Below are 12,690 nucleotides of genomic sequence, written 5' to 3'. Positions count from 1 at the left end.
TTTCAACACGTGCGCTCAGCGCGCAGCGCTGAACCGATTTTGGTTTTTCTGTTCATCTTCCCAGATCCATTCCCAGTAACTCTTCCTTATTTTCTCCAGTGTTTTGCGTTTATCTCCCTTCCTTCGTGTGGCGTCAATCCATATTCCCGTTACTATTTTTAGAAGGTCACTGTCCACAACGCTCAATCCATATTTCCGTTACTATTTTTAGAAGGTCACTGTCCCGGCAAAGCCGGGTATTACTCTTCCTTATCTTCTCCAGTGTTTTGCGCGTTTATCTCCTTTCCTTCGTACGGTCCGCCAAAAATATCTGTTGTATCTTTATTATAAGCGGTCTCCACCCACACTCTGTCGCCTTGCAGCAGCTTCACCAGAACACTTGTAACTGCACTTTTTTCTGGGTTTGCCTGAGCAGTAGCAGCAGACATCCGAGTCACAATGTTTCCATTTACTTTGATGTCAATCAGAGGCCTTTCGGCGGCATGCGTAAAGATTTGAAACGTGAACAAGTAGACACCTTGGTATGGTGCAGTGAAAATGCCAGAAATGGGGTCATAGGCTTTTCCGTCGTTGAAAATGACCTGGTCGAATTTGTAGGCACTTGATGTTGGAGCGATTAACGTTCCTGCTGAGAACTGGGCCCTGAACGCCACTCTGTGTTCCAGCGAGACTGAATGGGCAAAGCGAAGTTGATTGCAAGTTGTTAAGGATGTGGTTATGATCATCTCCAAACACAAACAACGAATTAGATATCAAAGAGCCTAATATTGTAAGGGTTTGAGGGAAGAGGAATGATTGAGAAAGAGACAATTATATGCTAGGGACCCTATGACATTCATGATTCAAAAAGTGCCTGTTTGGGATCATTTCATTTCATTTTATACTTTTTGAGTCACTTGAGAAAAAGTGACTCTATGTAATCGGTCAGTGTTAGTCTGTCCGTCCGGCCGGCCGTCCGTCCGGCCGGCCGTCCGGCCGGCCGGCCGTCCGTAGACACCACCTTAACGTTGGACTTTTCTCGGAAACTATCAAAGCGATCCGGCTCATATTTTGTTTAGTCGTGACCTCCAATGACCTCTACACTTTAACGATGGTTTCGTTGACCTTTGACCTTTTTCAAGGTCACAGGTCAGCGTCAAAGGAAAAATTAGACATTTTATATCTTTGACAAAGTTCATCGGATGTGATTGAAACTTTGTGGGATTATTCTTTACATCAAAGTATTTACATCTGTAGCCTTTTACGAACGTTATCAGAAAAACAAGGGAGATAACTAGCCTTTTCTGTTCGGCAACACACAACTTAACGTTGGGCTTTTCTCGGAAACTATAAAAGTGACCGGGCTCAAATTTTATGTGAACGTGACTCCCAGTGACCTCTACACTTTGACGTCTGCTTTGGTGACCTTTGACCTTTTTCAAGGTCACAGGTATGTCTTGAAGGAAAAAAATTGAAATATCATATCTCTGAAACTATTCATCGGATTTGATTCAAACTTTATAGGATTATTCTTTACATCAAATTATTTACATCTGTATTGTGTTGTGAATAGCAATTTCTTCCTGTCCATCTGATGCCTCATATAATATTCAGAACTGCGAAAGTGACTCGATCGAGCGTTTGCTCTTCTTGTTTGTTGATGGCTTCTGTCAAGTGGAAAACTTTACTAAACGTATAAGAGTCGCACTTGGCTCAGATGTGTGCATGTTTGGGTGTATTTAACCACCTGCACTTCTGGCAGAATGAACAAGGCAGTGGTGCAGGGGTAGGACGTGAATATTCTCAGAGTCATCACAAAAAGGTGACCTGTTTTCACTTTGGCCTGGATTTGAACCTGTGACCCAAGGATAACAGGTCCAGTTCTCTACCAACTGAGCTTTCACTACCAGACCCTAAGGGGACAATATATGCCTGCTTGTCTAAATCAATATTTTAGTCATCCTTACCTAGTCTTGCCTCGTGAGCTGAAAGGCTAGCCTTGAGCTGTGCTACTTCGGCTGAAAGTTGTTGCACAACGGCAGTCAGGGGGTTTGTGTCGTCAGAGCGCTTCTTGATGCTGGCCTTGCTTGTAGTGCCAGTCACAAGAAGGAAATGTACGGCGATGGTGACAAGGATTTTCATGTTGATAGTGTCCGGCAGTAGGATCGAGCACCTGCAGAAATATCATGTCATCACATTAAACTTTTTCTGTTACATTGGATCCCGAACCCAACCCCTCGGATGCCCTCCTCCTCCCCCTCCCCACCTTTCAAGACCACCAAAATATTAGAGGTTCATGCATGTTTTAAAATAAAGAGAGTCTTAAAGTGGGGGTAAATTTTCAGATGTTATTAACAGAAAATTAGAGAGAGAGGGACAGGGTCTTAAAGTGGGGGTACATTTTCACATGTTATTAACAGAAAATTAGAAAGAGAGAGACAGGGTCTTAAAGTGGGGGTACATTTTCACATGTTATTAACAGAAAATTAGAGAGAGAGAGACAGGGTCTTAAAGTGGGGGTACATTTTCACATGTTATTAACAGAAAATTAGAGAGAGAGAGACAGGGTCTTAAAGTGGGGGTACATTTTCACATGTTATTAACAGAAAATTAGAGAGAGAGAGACAGGGTCTTAAAGTGGTACATTTTCACATGTTATTAACAGAAAATTAGAGAGAGAGAGACAGGGTCTTAAAGTGGGGGTAAATTTTCAGATGTTATTAACAGAAAATTAGAGAGAGAGGGACAGGGTCTTAAAAAGGGGGAAACTGAAAAAGAGGCGTGCTACTGTTAAGTGACTCCATAGTATATTTATACTGTTTGGAGGAGCCTGCACAAATTTTGATCGTGATTTAATTCAATTTGAACAATTTGAAGGAAGCAGAGAAAGAATGCTGGTAAACGTACTCTCAGCAGAACCCCACTTACCTGGATATTCAATTGAACTTAACTGTAATTCTGTACTTGCCTTGACTGTGTGTAGGAGCTGTTTCAGTACGTCACTTCTGCCAAACTGTGGCTGTATGCAGAACAACAGACAGTGAAGATATTTTGCCCTCTAGCTCTGGTGTCAGCGGCTATTATAAAGGTGTTGTGACACTTGAGAATCTTGCCCTGCAACTTATGGTTTATCATTGTATTATCTTCAGTTTATGTCAACAAATCGCCTTTCAGTTTATCAAACATTACTGACACTTGAGGCCTGTATGATTTAACACACACACACACACACACACACACACACACAAACTGTGTTGCTGAAATGGGTTGGGGTTGGAAGGGGGGGGGGGGGGAGAGGAGTGTGAATATTGAATTTGTTAGTATACAAAGGTGTTGAAGTTATAATATCTTTAAAGAAGTATACTTTGTGTCTTTTCAGGTCGGGATGACGTTCCTTTTGTTCACACAAGTAAGTTTTTATTTGTTGCATATTTACTTCTTTTAAGCTCCATTTCGATTGATGTTACAAAGCATCATTAAAAGTTTGCTTTTAAGTTGTATGGTTATCGGGACAGATAATCATACTCAGATGAGACGGAGCGCTATTTGAAGATCTGCAAAACAAAGCGCTCTAAATGCAATCAACATGTGCTATAAGAGTAAATGAGAGTTATGCTTTGCACATGTTGGATGCATCAGGCATATGCATTTAGAGCGCTTGCGCCCCTTTTTTTATAATACCTTGACAGATATATTATTCAACAGTGGTAAGACATTTTGTAACAGTGCTTTGAAAAGCATACTTCCATTCTAATGCGTCACTTTTTAAGCCTCCAAAAATCTTACAAAATCAGATCTTAACAAGTAATGCGTCTGGAGGTAGATTTACAGAGGTTATGAACAGAACATCTGAAAAAGCAAGGAAGTTCTACTATAGTTCGGGGAAAAAACCCACAACCCTTGTCTGGATCCTGTGGGGTGGTTGTTGTGGGCAAGCGGTCATTGTCGAGAGGTTATCGCCAGGGCAAGTTCAACTGAACCTGTTTACATACAATTCAGTTGTGAGTTTCTGATTGTAGAACTGTAGTATTACCTGTAAAGAGACTAACATTTCAGTACCGCTATGTTCACAGATTGTGGCCAGTCGGTGACTGATGAGGAAAGCGGCACCATTGAATTCAACCCCACAGCTAATGGTGTGGACTACCATGACTGTATCTGGGTCATCAAGAAAAATCCCAGCTTTGAGAGGGTCATGATCAAGGTCCGCAACTACACAACCAGAGCCAGAGGTCAGTGCGTGGAATCGTGTTCATTTTAAATGCTACTCCTACTTTGTGGACATCCCGTCTCATGCACATAATGCAAATTCCTGGGAGAACAAAAGGGGAGAAACTACAAACGCTATAAATGAAGAACTGAGATATCTTAAAAAATCTACCTACCATAATGTCAGTGGAGACTAAACGCAAATCACACACATTCATACACTCGGAGAACTCAAAATTTGGCTTACTATTTAATTTACTTGATTATCATTGTCAGACAAAGCAGCCTGAATTTTTGTAAAAGAGCACACAAAGATGTGGTGATTGTAGGTGAGTGAGTGCATCAGACCTGCCTACCCTTATGATTTGGGCGTAATTTACTACGATTGTTAACCCAAACTACGCCACCACGCTTTCCACAGTGGAAGTACGATTTTTAAGAAACCAAAAGTACGATTTTCCAGTCATTTCCGGTCTGTTCAGCCACATACAAGATAGACAACGCTGTTCGCATTACAATGAATTAGCGACGTGTGGAAAATCTGAGTCCCCATGAGACAGATGAGTCTGATGAGGAAGCTGGACACAGTGGTGGTAAAAGGATTGCTGTGAAAAAGAAGACAGCCATTCAACAGAAATACAAAGGCAGCTAAATGGAATCGTGGCCATGCCTAGGACCTTAATCAAAAGGACCAAAGCACGTCTTGTGTTCTCTTTGCCACAGTGACTTTTCATGTGCACACATTGAAAAATATGACTGCGCATAGCACATCGGGACAAATTATCATAAGGATGCAGTAAAGAGAGCTCATGGAAACCAAAAGACGTTTGAATTACCTGTTTCTTTATCAGGAAGTCTGAGTCGAGTGATACGGTAACAAAACTGGAGGGAGAAATTGTCCGAGCAGAAATGACAAAGTGCGAAATGATTGCCGAATGGAATCTTGATTACACTTTCTTCCACCAGATTACTCTTTTTGTCTTGGCTCATTACACCTTGTAATTTTGGGGGTAGGCAGGTCTGGTGCATTCACACATGTCTTTGTTCATTTCGCCTCCGTGTTGGTGTACAGATACCACCTATCAAAGCAACGCGCCAAATCTGTTGGAGATCAGGAATGGCCTCACGTCTCGCGGAACATTGGTAGAGTCTGCACTTCCCAGCACCTCCCCAGGAGAAAAATTGACGTTCCGAGCGCACGACTCTGATGAGGGCTTCTACGTGCGCATCAAGGGACACTATTACGGACGCAAGGATTTTGTTCTGACGTATACATCTTTTAATATTGGTAAGTACGTTGTTGTTGTTGTTGTTGTTGTTGTTGTTGTTGTTGTTGTTGTTGTTGTTGTTGTTGTTGTTGTTGTTGTTGTTGTTGTTGTGACGAGCCAGGTTCTGTTTTACAATGGTATGTGGTATGTACCTGTGGTGTGGAACTCCTCTGATGAAAGGACACCTCCCAGTAAAACACCTTCTGCTGTCCCTTTGTCGGATACAATTACCAATGTAGATTTGATATGCCCATCTGAAAAAATAGGGACACCTTTTGCTTTCCTGAAGGGTGTCCTTCTATTGCAGATAGCACTGTGATATTGTTGTCAGGGAGGGGGGGGGTGGGGGTGGGAGACAGCATTTCCCTGCAACAGTTTCAAGACTTTTGGAGAAACTGATGATTTAAAAAAAAAATTATCAGCACTTCTTCTGGCACAAAATGACGTCTTTTTGTTACTGTTTAACTCAGTGTTTCCCACACAGATGTACATTGTACCTACTTCTAGAGATCTGTGTTACATCCTTGCCAAAGGGAAGAGTGGATGAAAACCAGAAGAAAATGACTGCTACATGCAACATTTTAGGGAGGATGTGATTGCAGGCAATACAGGACACAAACAGTGCAATAATTGGGTGTTCTGGAGGCATTGTTTGGATTGAAGGGTCCAAGAAGTGTTGGGGAATCTGTGTCTTGAATTAACTGTTGACTGTCCTGGTGTAACGGCCATGTGACGTGTACTGGTATGAAGTCTTCTGTGTGGCTTTGAATGCTCTGCTTTAGAGTTAACAATTATTAAAAAAAAGTTCAGTGTGCATTCTTTGTCCTTGGTGATGAAAAAAGTTTCATAATTGATTGCCTAGATCTGTAATAGCTGGAATATTGAGGATAATGTCAAAATACACTCTCCATAACCCAGTCTGTCTTTTGTTAGTGAAAAAAAGAAAGGTAAGCTTGAAGTGTGTTCAAACGATTGTGTAGCTGCCAGTAGATATTAACTCAGTGGCTTTTATTTATACTTTCTTCTATTTGTTTCTACTTGCTTTTATTTTCAATCTTAGAAGTCAGATAGAAAATAGATAAAAGGCACAGAAATATAGAAAGACATTTTTCTTTCGCATCCTAGCGCTACATAATAATGTTTGGGCATAAAATTATTCCATATTGTAAAAGGTTTGATTCAGCCATGTTTTATATATGCTTAACTGATGCTGCTGCGTGTATCATTTATTTATTAATGCTTTTGTGATTGCAATGTGTACTAAAACATCTGAAAACAACATTGACTGTGCAGAAAATCGGCAATCCAATTATCTCGGGTTTACCATTGGTGAGCTTAGTAAATAGTTCCTAGTTGATATGCTGACTTGCTTGTACATGGTGATGGCTTCTACATGTACCAATAACAAGAAAGATACCTTCCTTCACATGTATACTGTCACAGGTTATGCACACATTCTGCCCCAGGCTTTTTAGAATTGCGCCACGAGCCTCTTCCATTAAAGGCACAGTAAGCCTCCCGTAAACCATCACAGATACTGTCAGGCGTTTACACACAGTACAAACACCATTTCATTTAAACACTCACTGCTTGAGAACATTCTAGGTGCCCTCCGTAAAGAGCGAGCGATTTTCAAAGAATTTATTTTTGCGTGGTTTATCTTACCTCTGAGCCATCGTGTAATCCAGTTTCCCTTTTTTCACAATTTAGCCGCCAGTTTGTCATTTCAATGCAAATCTCTGTAAGCTTATCTGCAATAGCACGTTATTGTGTACCTTTGAATCTGAAATGCAACATTGAAACGGCTGCGAACTAGAGCAGTGGCGGTTAACGGTTCAGAGGAACTGTCGCCAGGCAGCGTCGTCTGCTACGAGAACCACGACCTTGCGTGACCCTGCTTCCGGGCTATCTTTTTTTAAACTTTCAAAACTTCGTATTGTTCTGATCTTGTCTTGATGAAAAAAGATTTCTTTTATGGTTTAAGAATGTTTGTGTAACAAGCTGTCAATTTATTATTTAGATTTCAAAAGTTAGGTCAGAAGCACAAAAAAGCACCGTCACATTGTCTGACAGACAATCCGCAATATTAATTCTTTGAAAATTGCTAGCTCTTTACGTAGGCCACCTAGGATGTTCCCGTTCGGTGAGCGTTCAAATGGAAGGGTGTTTGTACTGTGTGTAAAAGCCTGACAGTATCTGTGATGGTTTACGGGAGGCTTACTGTGCCTTTAAAAGAAAAACCCACCTTCATTTAATTCAAATTTCAACTGCCTCGCTGCAGGCTTACAGAGAGTGTGAAACTTTTGACTGAAATGATTTTCAGACACTGTACTTGTTGGTGCAGTATCCTTTTGGTTGTAAATATGATTCACCGACTTTTTTCTGAAACGGTAAGTAGTCAAAGGAGTCAGTATTTTTGAGTCACTTGAGAAAATGTGACTCTATGTAATCGGTCAGTGTTAGTCTGTCCGGCCGGCCGTCCGGCCGGCCGTCCGTAGACACCACCTTAACGTTGGACTTTTCTCGGAAACTATCAAAGCGATCGGGCTCATATTTTGTTTAGTCGTGACCTCCAATGACCTCTACACTTTAACGATGGTTTCGTTGACCTTTGACCTTTTTCAAGGTCACAGGTCAGCGTCAAAGGAAAAATTAGACATTTTATATCTTTGACAAAGTTCATCGGATGTGATTGAAACTTTGTAGGATTATTCTTTACATCAAAGTATTTACATCTGTAGCCTTTTACGAACGTTATCAGAAAAACAAGGGAGATAACTAGCCTTTTCTGTTCGGCAACACACAACTTAACGTTGGGCTTTTCTCGGAAACTATAAAAGTGACCGGGCTCAAATTTTATGTGAACGTGACTCCCAGTGACCTCTACACTTTGACGTCTGCTTTGGTGACCTTTGACCTTTTTCAAGGTCACAGGTATGCTTCAGGTATGCATTGTGTTGTGAATAGCAATTTCTTCCTGTCCATCTGATGCCTCATATAATATTCAGAACTGCGAAAGTGACTCGATCGAGCGTTTGCTCTTCTTGTTTGTTTAAAGAATATGCTATGCTCAAATTGCGTCTTTCTTAGGCCTGCAAATATGAAATTGATTTCATATGTCAGAAAAAAAAGTGAATCATGGTTGGACAATTTTTAAAAAAAGGAAGGTAACTTGAATAGAACAGCCAGTGCACAGTGTGTAGTTTAATAATACTTTGTGTGTTTAGTGTATATAGTGCAAGTCATTGCTTATCAGTGTACAGCTGTTGAGACATAGAAAAAAATGCTTTCAAATTTTGTTGTTGTCTTTGATGGATTTTTTTCCCCTCAGGTTCCAACTGAAAGACACAATGATGCATGCAATCTGTGTGCCACAGTGTGTGTGTGTGTGTGTGTGTGGGTGTATGTGTGTCTGTCTGTCTGTTTGTCTGTTTGTCTGTTTGTCTTAGTCGATCGGTCTGTCTGTCTATGTGTGCTGTGTGAGTGTGTTTGTGTGTGTGCGGGTGTATGTGTGTGTGTGTGTGTGTGTGTGTCTATGTGTGTGTGTTCAGTGGGAGATAAGACCTTCCATTGTTTCACTATAGTGTTTGTATTTCATACACTAGAAGTAGAAGTTGTTGCTCCTCAGAAACAGTGAAAGTGTTCATCACTGTAGTTGACAGTCTATACTTATTGCTTATCATGCAGTAGAGGGGTGTGAAGGACTTTGTTGCCAAAACTTTCATATACATGTATGCCCATTTTGCCTTTGTGAATAGTATGTATTCAGACTGCATCGTTGTTGAAATGAACCATTGTATTCATATCAATTGCAACAGTAATTATATCGTACGGTGCAACTCCCCCTTTAAGACCTCTCAAAATCTGAGAAATGCACATCTTAAAAAGGAGGAATTCTTAGAATGTAGGTAAATTTACAGAGGGTATGAAAAATCAATCTGAAAAAATAAGGTCTAAAAAAAAAAGGAGTCTTAAATTGGTAGGAGTGGGGGGCATGGGTTTCACTGTATGCACAAAAATAACACATACACTGCAAGACTGCACATTAAAGGGCAGCTGTCGGGTTGCCTGGTCTCAAAAATGCGCGGAGTCGCGTGCAAAAACGCGTTTAAAGAGTTTTCCGAGTTGATTCAACTAAAGACTGTTGATTTGGTCCAGAAGAAGACACTTTCATCATTAGTTTGAAACCATTAAAATGCGTGAAACTTTCTGCTAGTTCTCACAATCCGCAAAAAAACGAAGCAGTTGGCAGGCCGAAACGACTCAAAATCCGCGACCGACAACTCTGTCAGCACAAGAAAGACGCCGCAGCATTAGCCTTGCTGTGACGTCACTCGAGGAAGCCGATAAGGCCGCTGTGAAGTTTACAGTACAATGTAGACTACAGCTGGACATCTGTAATGCTGTACGCGTGATTGATTCTTGCACAAAGTAAAGTATTAGGATGGTAATATCTTCTCAAGACCCACGTTCACATTTTCTCTTCTTTGATCTGACCGACTGCAACCTTTACAAGTCATTTCTAAAGTGGTTCACATGCTGTTGCTACACCTCCAGTCCACCCGGTTAAACCATAAAGTTGCTCAACCACAGACCCTCGTGTCCCTTGTCAGCAGACACTGTACACTTATGAAGAAGGTCCGCTTGAGGTGTCACACCAATTACCGTGTACGTGTGAGGTACTGAATTCAAGACAAAAGCCAACTCTGTCGGTGGGAAAATCTAGGAAAGAGATGATGATAATACATCTTCAGTTACTCACTCAAGTAGATAGACGAGATAAGATAAAGGGAAGAGAGACGGAGACAAAGATGAAACAGTGGATCTAGTGTGGAAAATGGGGGAGGGGGGTTCGGCCGCAAAAAATCAAAGATGAATTTGTCAAACTGTGTTTGTGATGGTTATCGTGTGTGTGTGTGTGTGTGTGTGTGTGTGTGTGTGTGTGTGTGTGTGTGTGTGTGATAACACGTATGTGTGTGTGTGTATATGTGTGATAACACGTTTGTGTGTGTGTGTTTGTGTTCCTCGACGCGTGACAATATCTGCCAATAAGTTGAACAAAAACAGGGTTCAAGTGGAACAAAAGCAGGAGGGGGACGGACGACATGTTATGAACTCCGTTTTTTACTGCGAAATTTTGGCCTGGGAGAAGTCACCCCATCCTAAGTTTCTCTTCACCTACCCGTGAAGTATGCTTGAGGGCTTGACTAGACAACCCGATTGCGCCCATTACACGGCATAAAGAGAGCACCGTTCAACCCGGCCGATTCCGCGGCTGACGTCACGCGTCCAAGGGAAGTAATTTTCGAGCGGGCTGCATTGACTCTGCCAAGAATGCAAACTTTCTTCGATTAAAGACATTGTAACATGTCTAAAGTCTTCGGACTTGTGTTATCAAGCTGTCAAAATCACCAAGTAACTTTTAAGTATAGTTTCAGTTACATGATAACTCATTCTAAGGAACAGATTTTGAGAGCCACAACCCGACAGCTGCCCTTTAAGGCTTTGAATGTTGGATTTTGCCACAAGTAAAGCAAGTAGTTAAAAATGACTGTATAATCTAAATCAGTTTAAAGTGGCATTCCCCAAACCTGAAGGGTGTTTATGCTTTTGCTGATCCTGCACTTGCACCTTGCTCTTTACTGTGGACAAAAATGCTATGCAGTTGGCTAACTATCCCCATTTGATTATTGTTTTGCATTGTTTTGACAAATAAACTGAGATGAACTAATGTGGACTAATAAGAGTTTGTGAGACTAAGCAATGCGTGTCCGCTCAAAACAAATGGATTCTGGACTGAAGTTTTGGTTGAGAAAAACGCTCTGTCTATAATACTTCATAATCTGCAGCTATTGAAATAGTATACATATCTTTTTGAACGTTTTAAAGAACTGTTCAAACTTGCCACAAACCCCAATAGGAAAAGGAAGAATTTACCGGTGAGGTAGAGCAGGTACATTTTTGAAAGCACCTTTGGGGATCTTGGTTTTTGATTGGTGATTGTAGTTTACCATGGCGAAGTCCTGCTCTTGGGGCAAGTTTTCAATTACAGTGGAACCCCCCTTTTAAGACCCCCCAATTTAAGACTCCCTCCTTTTTAAGACCTTTTTTTCAGACATTCTGTTCATAACCTCTGTAAAATTACCCCCATTTTAAGACTCCCTCCTTTTTAAGACCTGATTTTCTAAGATTTTTGGAGGTCTTAAAAGGGGGGTTCCACTGTAACACTTGAAATTCAGTTGAAATGACTTACATGTAACAGGTTTGCATTTTGCTTTTTTTCCCTCAGCAGATGTTTGACACTGGCAAGTGGGGCATTTAAACTTTGTGACACCAAACCTTCATTGTTCCATGGCGTCTAAGTTGTAAATTGTAGGAGCTACATGCTGATTGTGGTGAAGAGTTTGCAGTTGCCTTTATCTTGCCTTTTTGCAATGGTGTGCATTGTTGTCACTTATTTTGTATGCGACATGTACCTTGTGCATGTTTTTATTTTACTTGTAGCGGTTTTTTTACTCACATGCGAAGCAAAAGTGAGTCTATGTACTCACCCGAGTCGTCCGTCCATCCGGACGTCCGGCCGGAAAACTTTAACGTTGGATATTTCTTGGACACTATTCAGTCTATCAGTACCACATTTGGCAAGATGGTGTATGATGACAAGGCCCCCAAAAACATACATAGCATCTTGACCTTGCTTCAAGGTCAAGGTCGCAGGGGCCATAAATGTTGTCTAAAAAACAGCTATTTTTCACATTTTTCCCATTTTCTCTGAAGTTTTTGAGATTGAATACCTCACCTATATGATATATAGGGCAAAGTAAGCCCCATCTTTTGATACCAGTTTGGTTTACCTTGCTTCAAGGTCAAGGTCACAGGAGCTCTTCAAAGTTGGATTGTATACATATTTTGAAGTGACCTTGACCCTGAACTATGGAAGATAACTGTTTCAAACTTAAAAATTATGTGGGGCACATGTTATGCTTTCATCATGAGACACATTTGGTCACATATGATCAAGGTCAAGGTCACTTTGACCCTTATGAAATGTGACCAAAATAAGGTAGCGAACCACTAAAAGTGACCATATCTCATGGTAGAAAGAGCCAATAAGCACCATTGTACTTCCTATGTCTTGAATTAACAGCTTTGTGTTGCATGACCTTGGATGACCTTGGGTCAAGGTCACATGTATTTTGGTAGGAAAAATGTGTAAAGCAGTTCTTAGTGTATG

The 12,690-nt window shown here is 41.0% G+C and overlaps 1 protein-coding gene across 3 annotated transcripts in view; it reads left to right on the top strand.

Annotated features, from left to right (window-relative positions):
• The window catches only part of LOC138973093 (hornerin-like), a 53,257-nt gene that overhangs the window by 24,879 nt on the left and 15,688 nt on the right, over positions 1-12,690 (top strand). For 2 of the 3 annotated variants that reach the window (XM_070345756.1, XM_070345763.1), the window contains 4 exons: positions 3,359-3,388; positions 4,053-4,211; positions 5,261-5,476; positions 6,750-6,785. In XM_070345756.1, coding sequence (XP_070201857.1) covers positions 3,359-3,388; positions 4,053-4,211; positions 5,261-5,476; positions 6,750-6,785 — 441 coding nt within the window. The remainder of the gene's footprint in view (positions 1-3,358; positions 3,389-4,052; positions 4,212-5,260; positions 5,477-6,749; positions 6,786-12,690) is intronic. The other variant, XM_070345771.1, reaches the window with a different exon arrangement.

This window comes from Littorina saxatilis, linkage group LG1, assembly GCF_037325665.1.
Source record: "Littorina saxatilis isolate snail1 linkage group LG1, US_GU_Lsax_2.0, whole genome shotgun sequence".
In the NCBI taxonomy this organism is placed as follows: domain Eukaryota; kingdom Metazoa; phylum Mollusca; class Gastropoda; order Littorinimorpha; family Littorinidae; genus Littorina; species Littorina saxatilis.
This window is presented reverse-complemented; position numbering and strand designations above follow the sequence as displayed.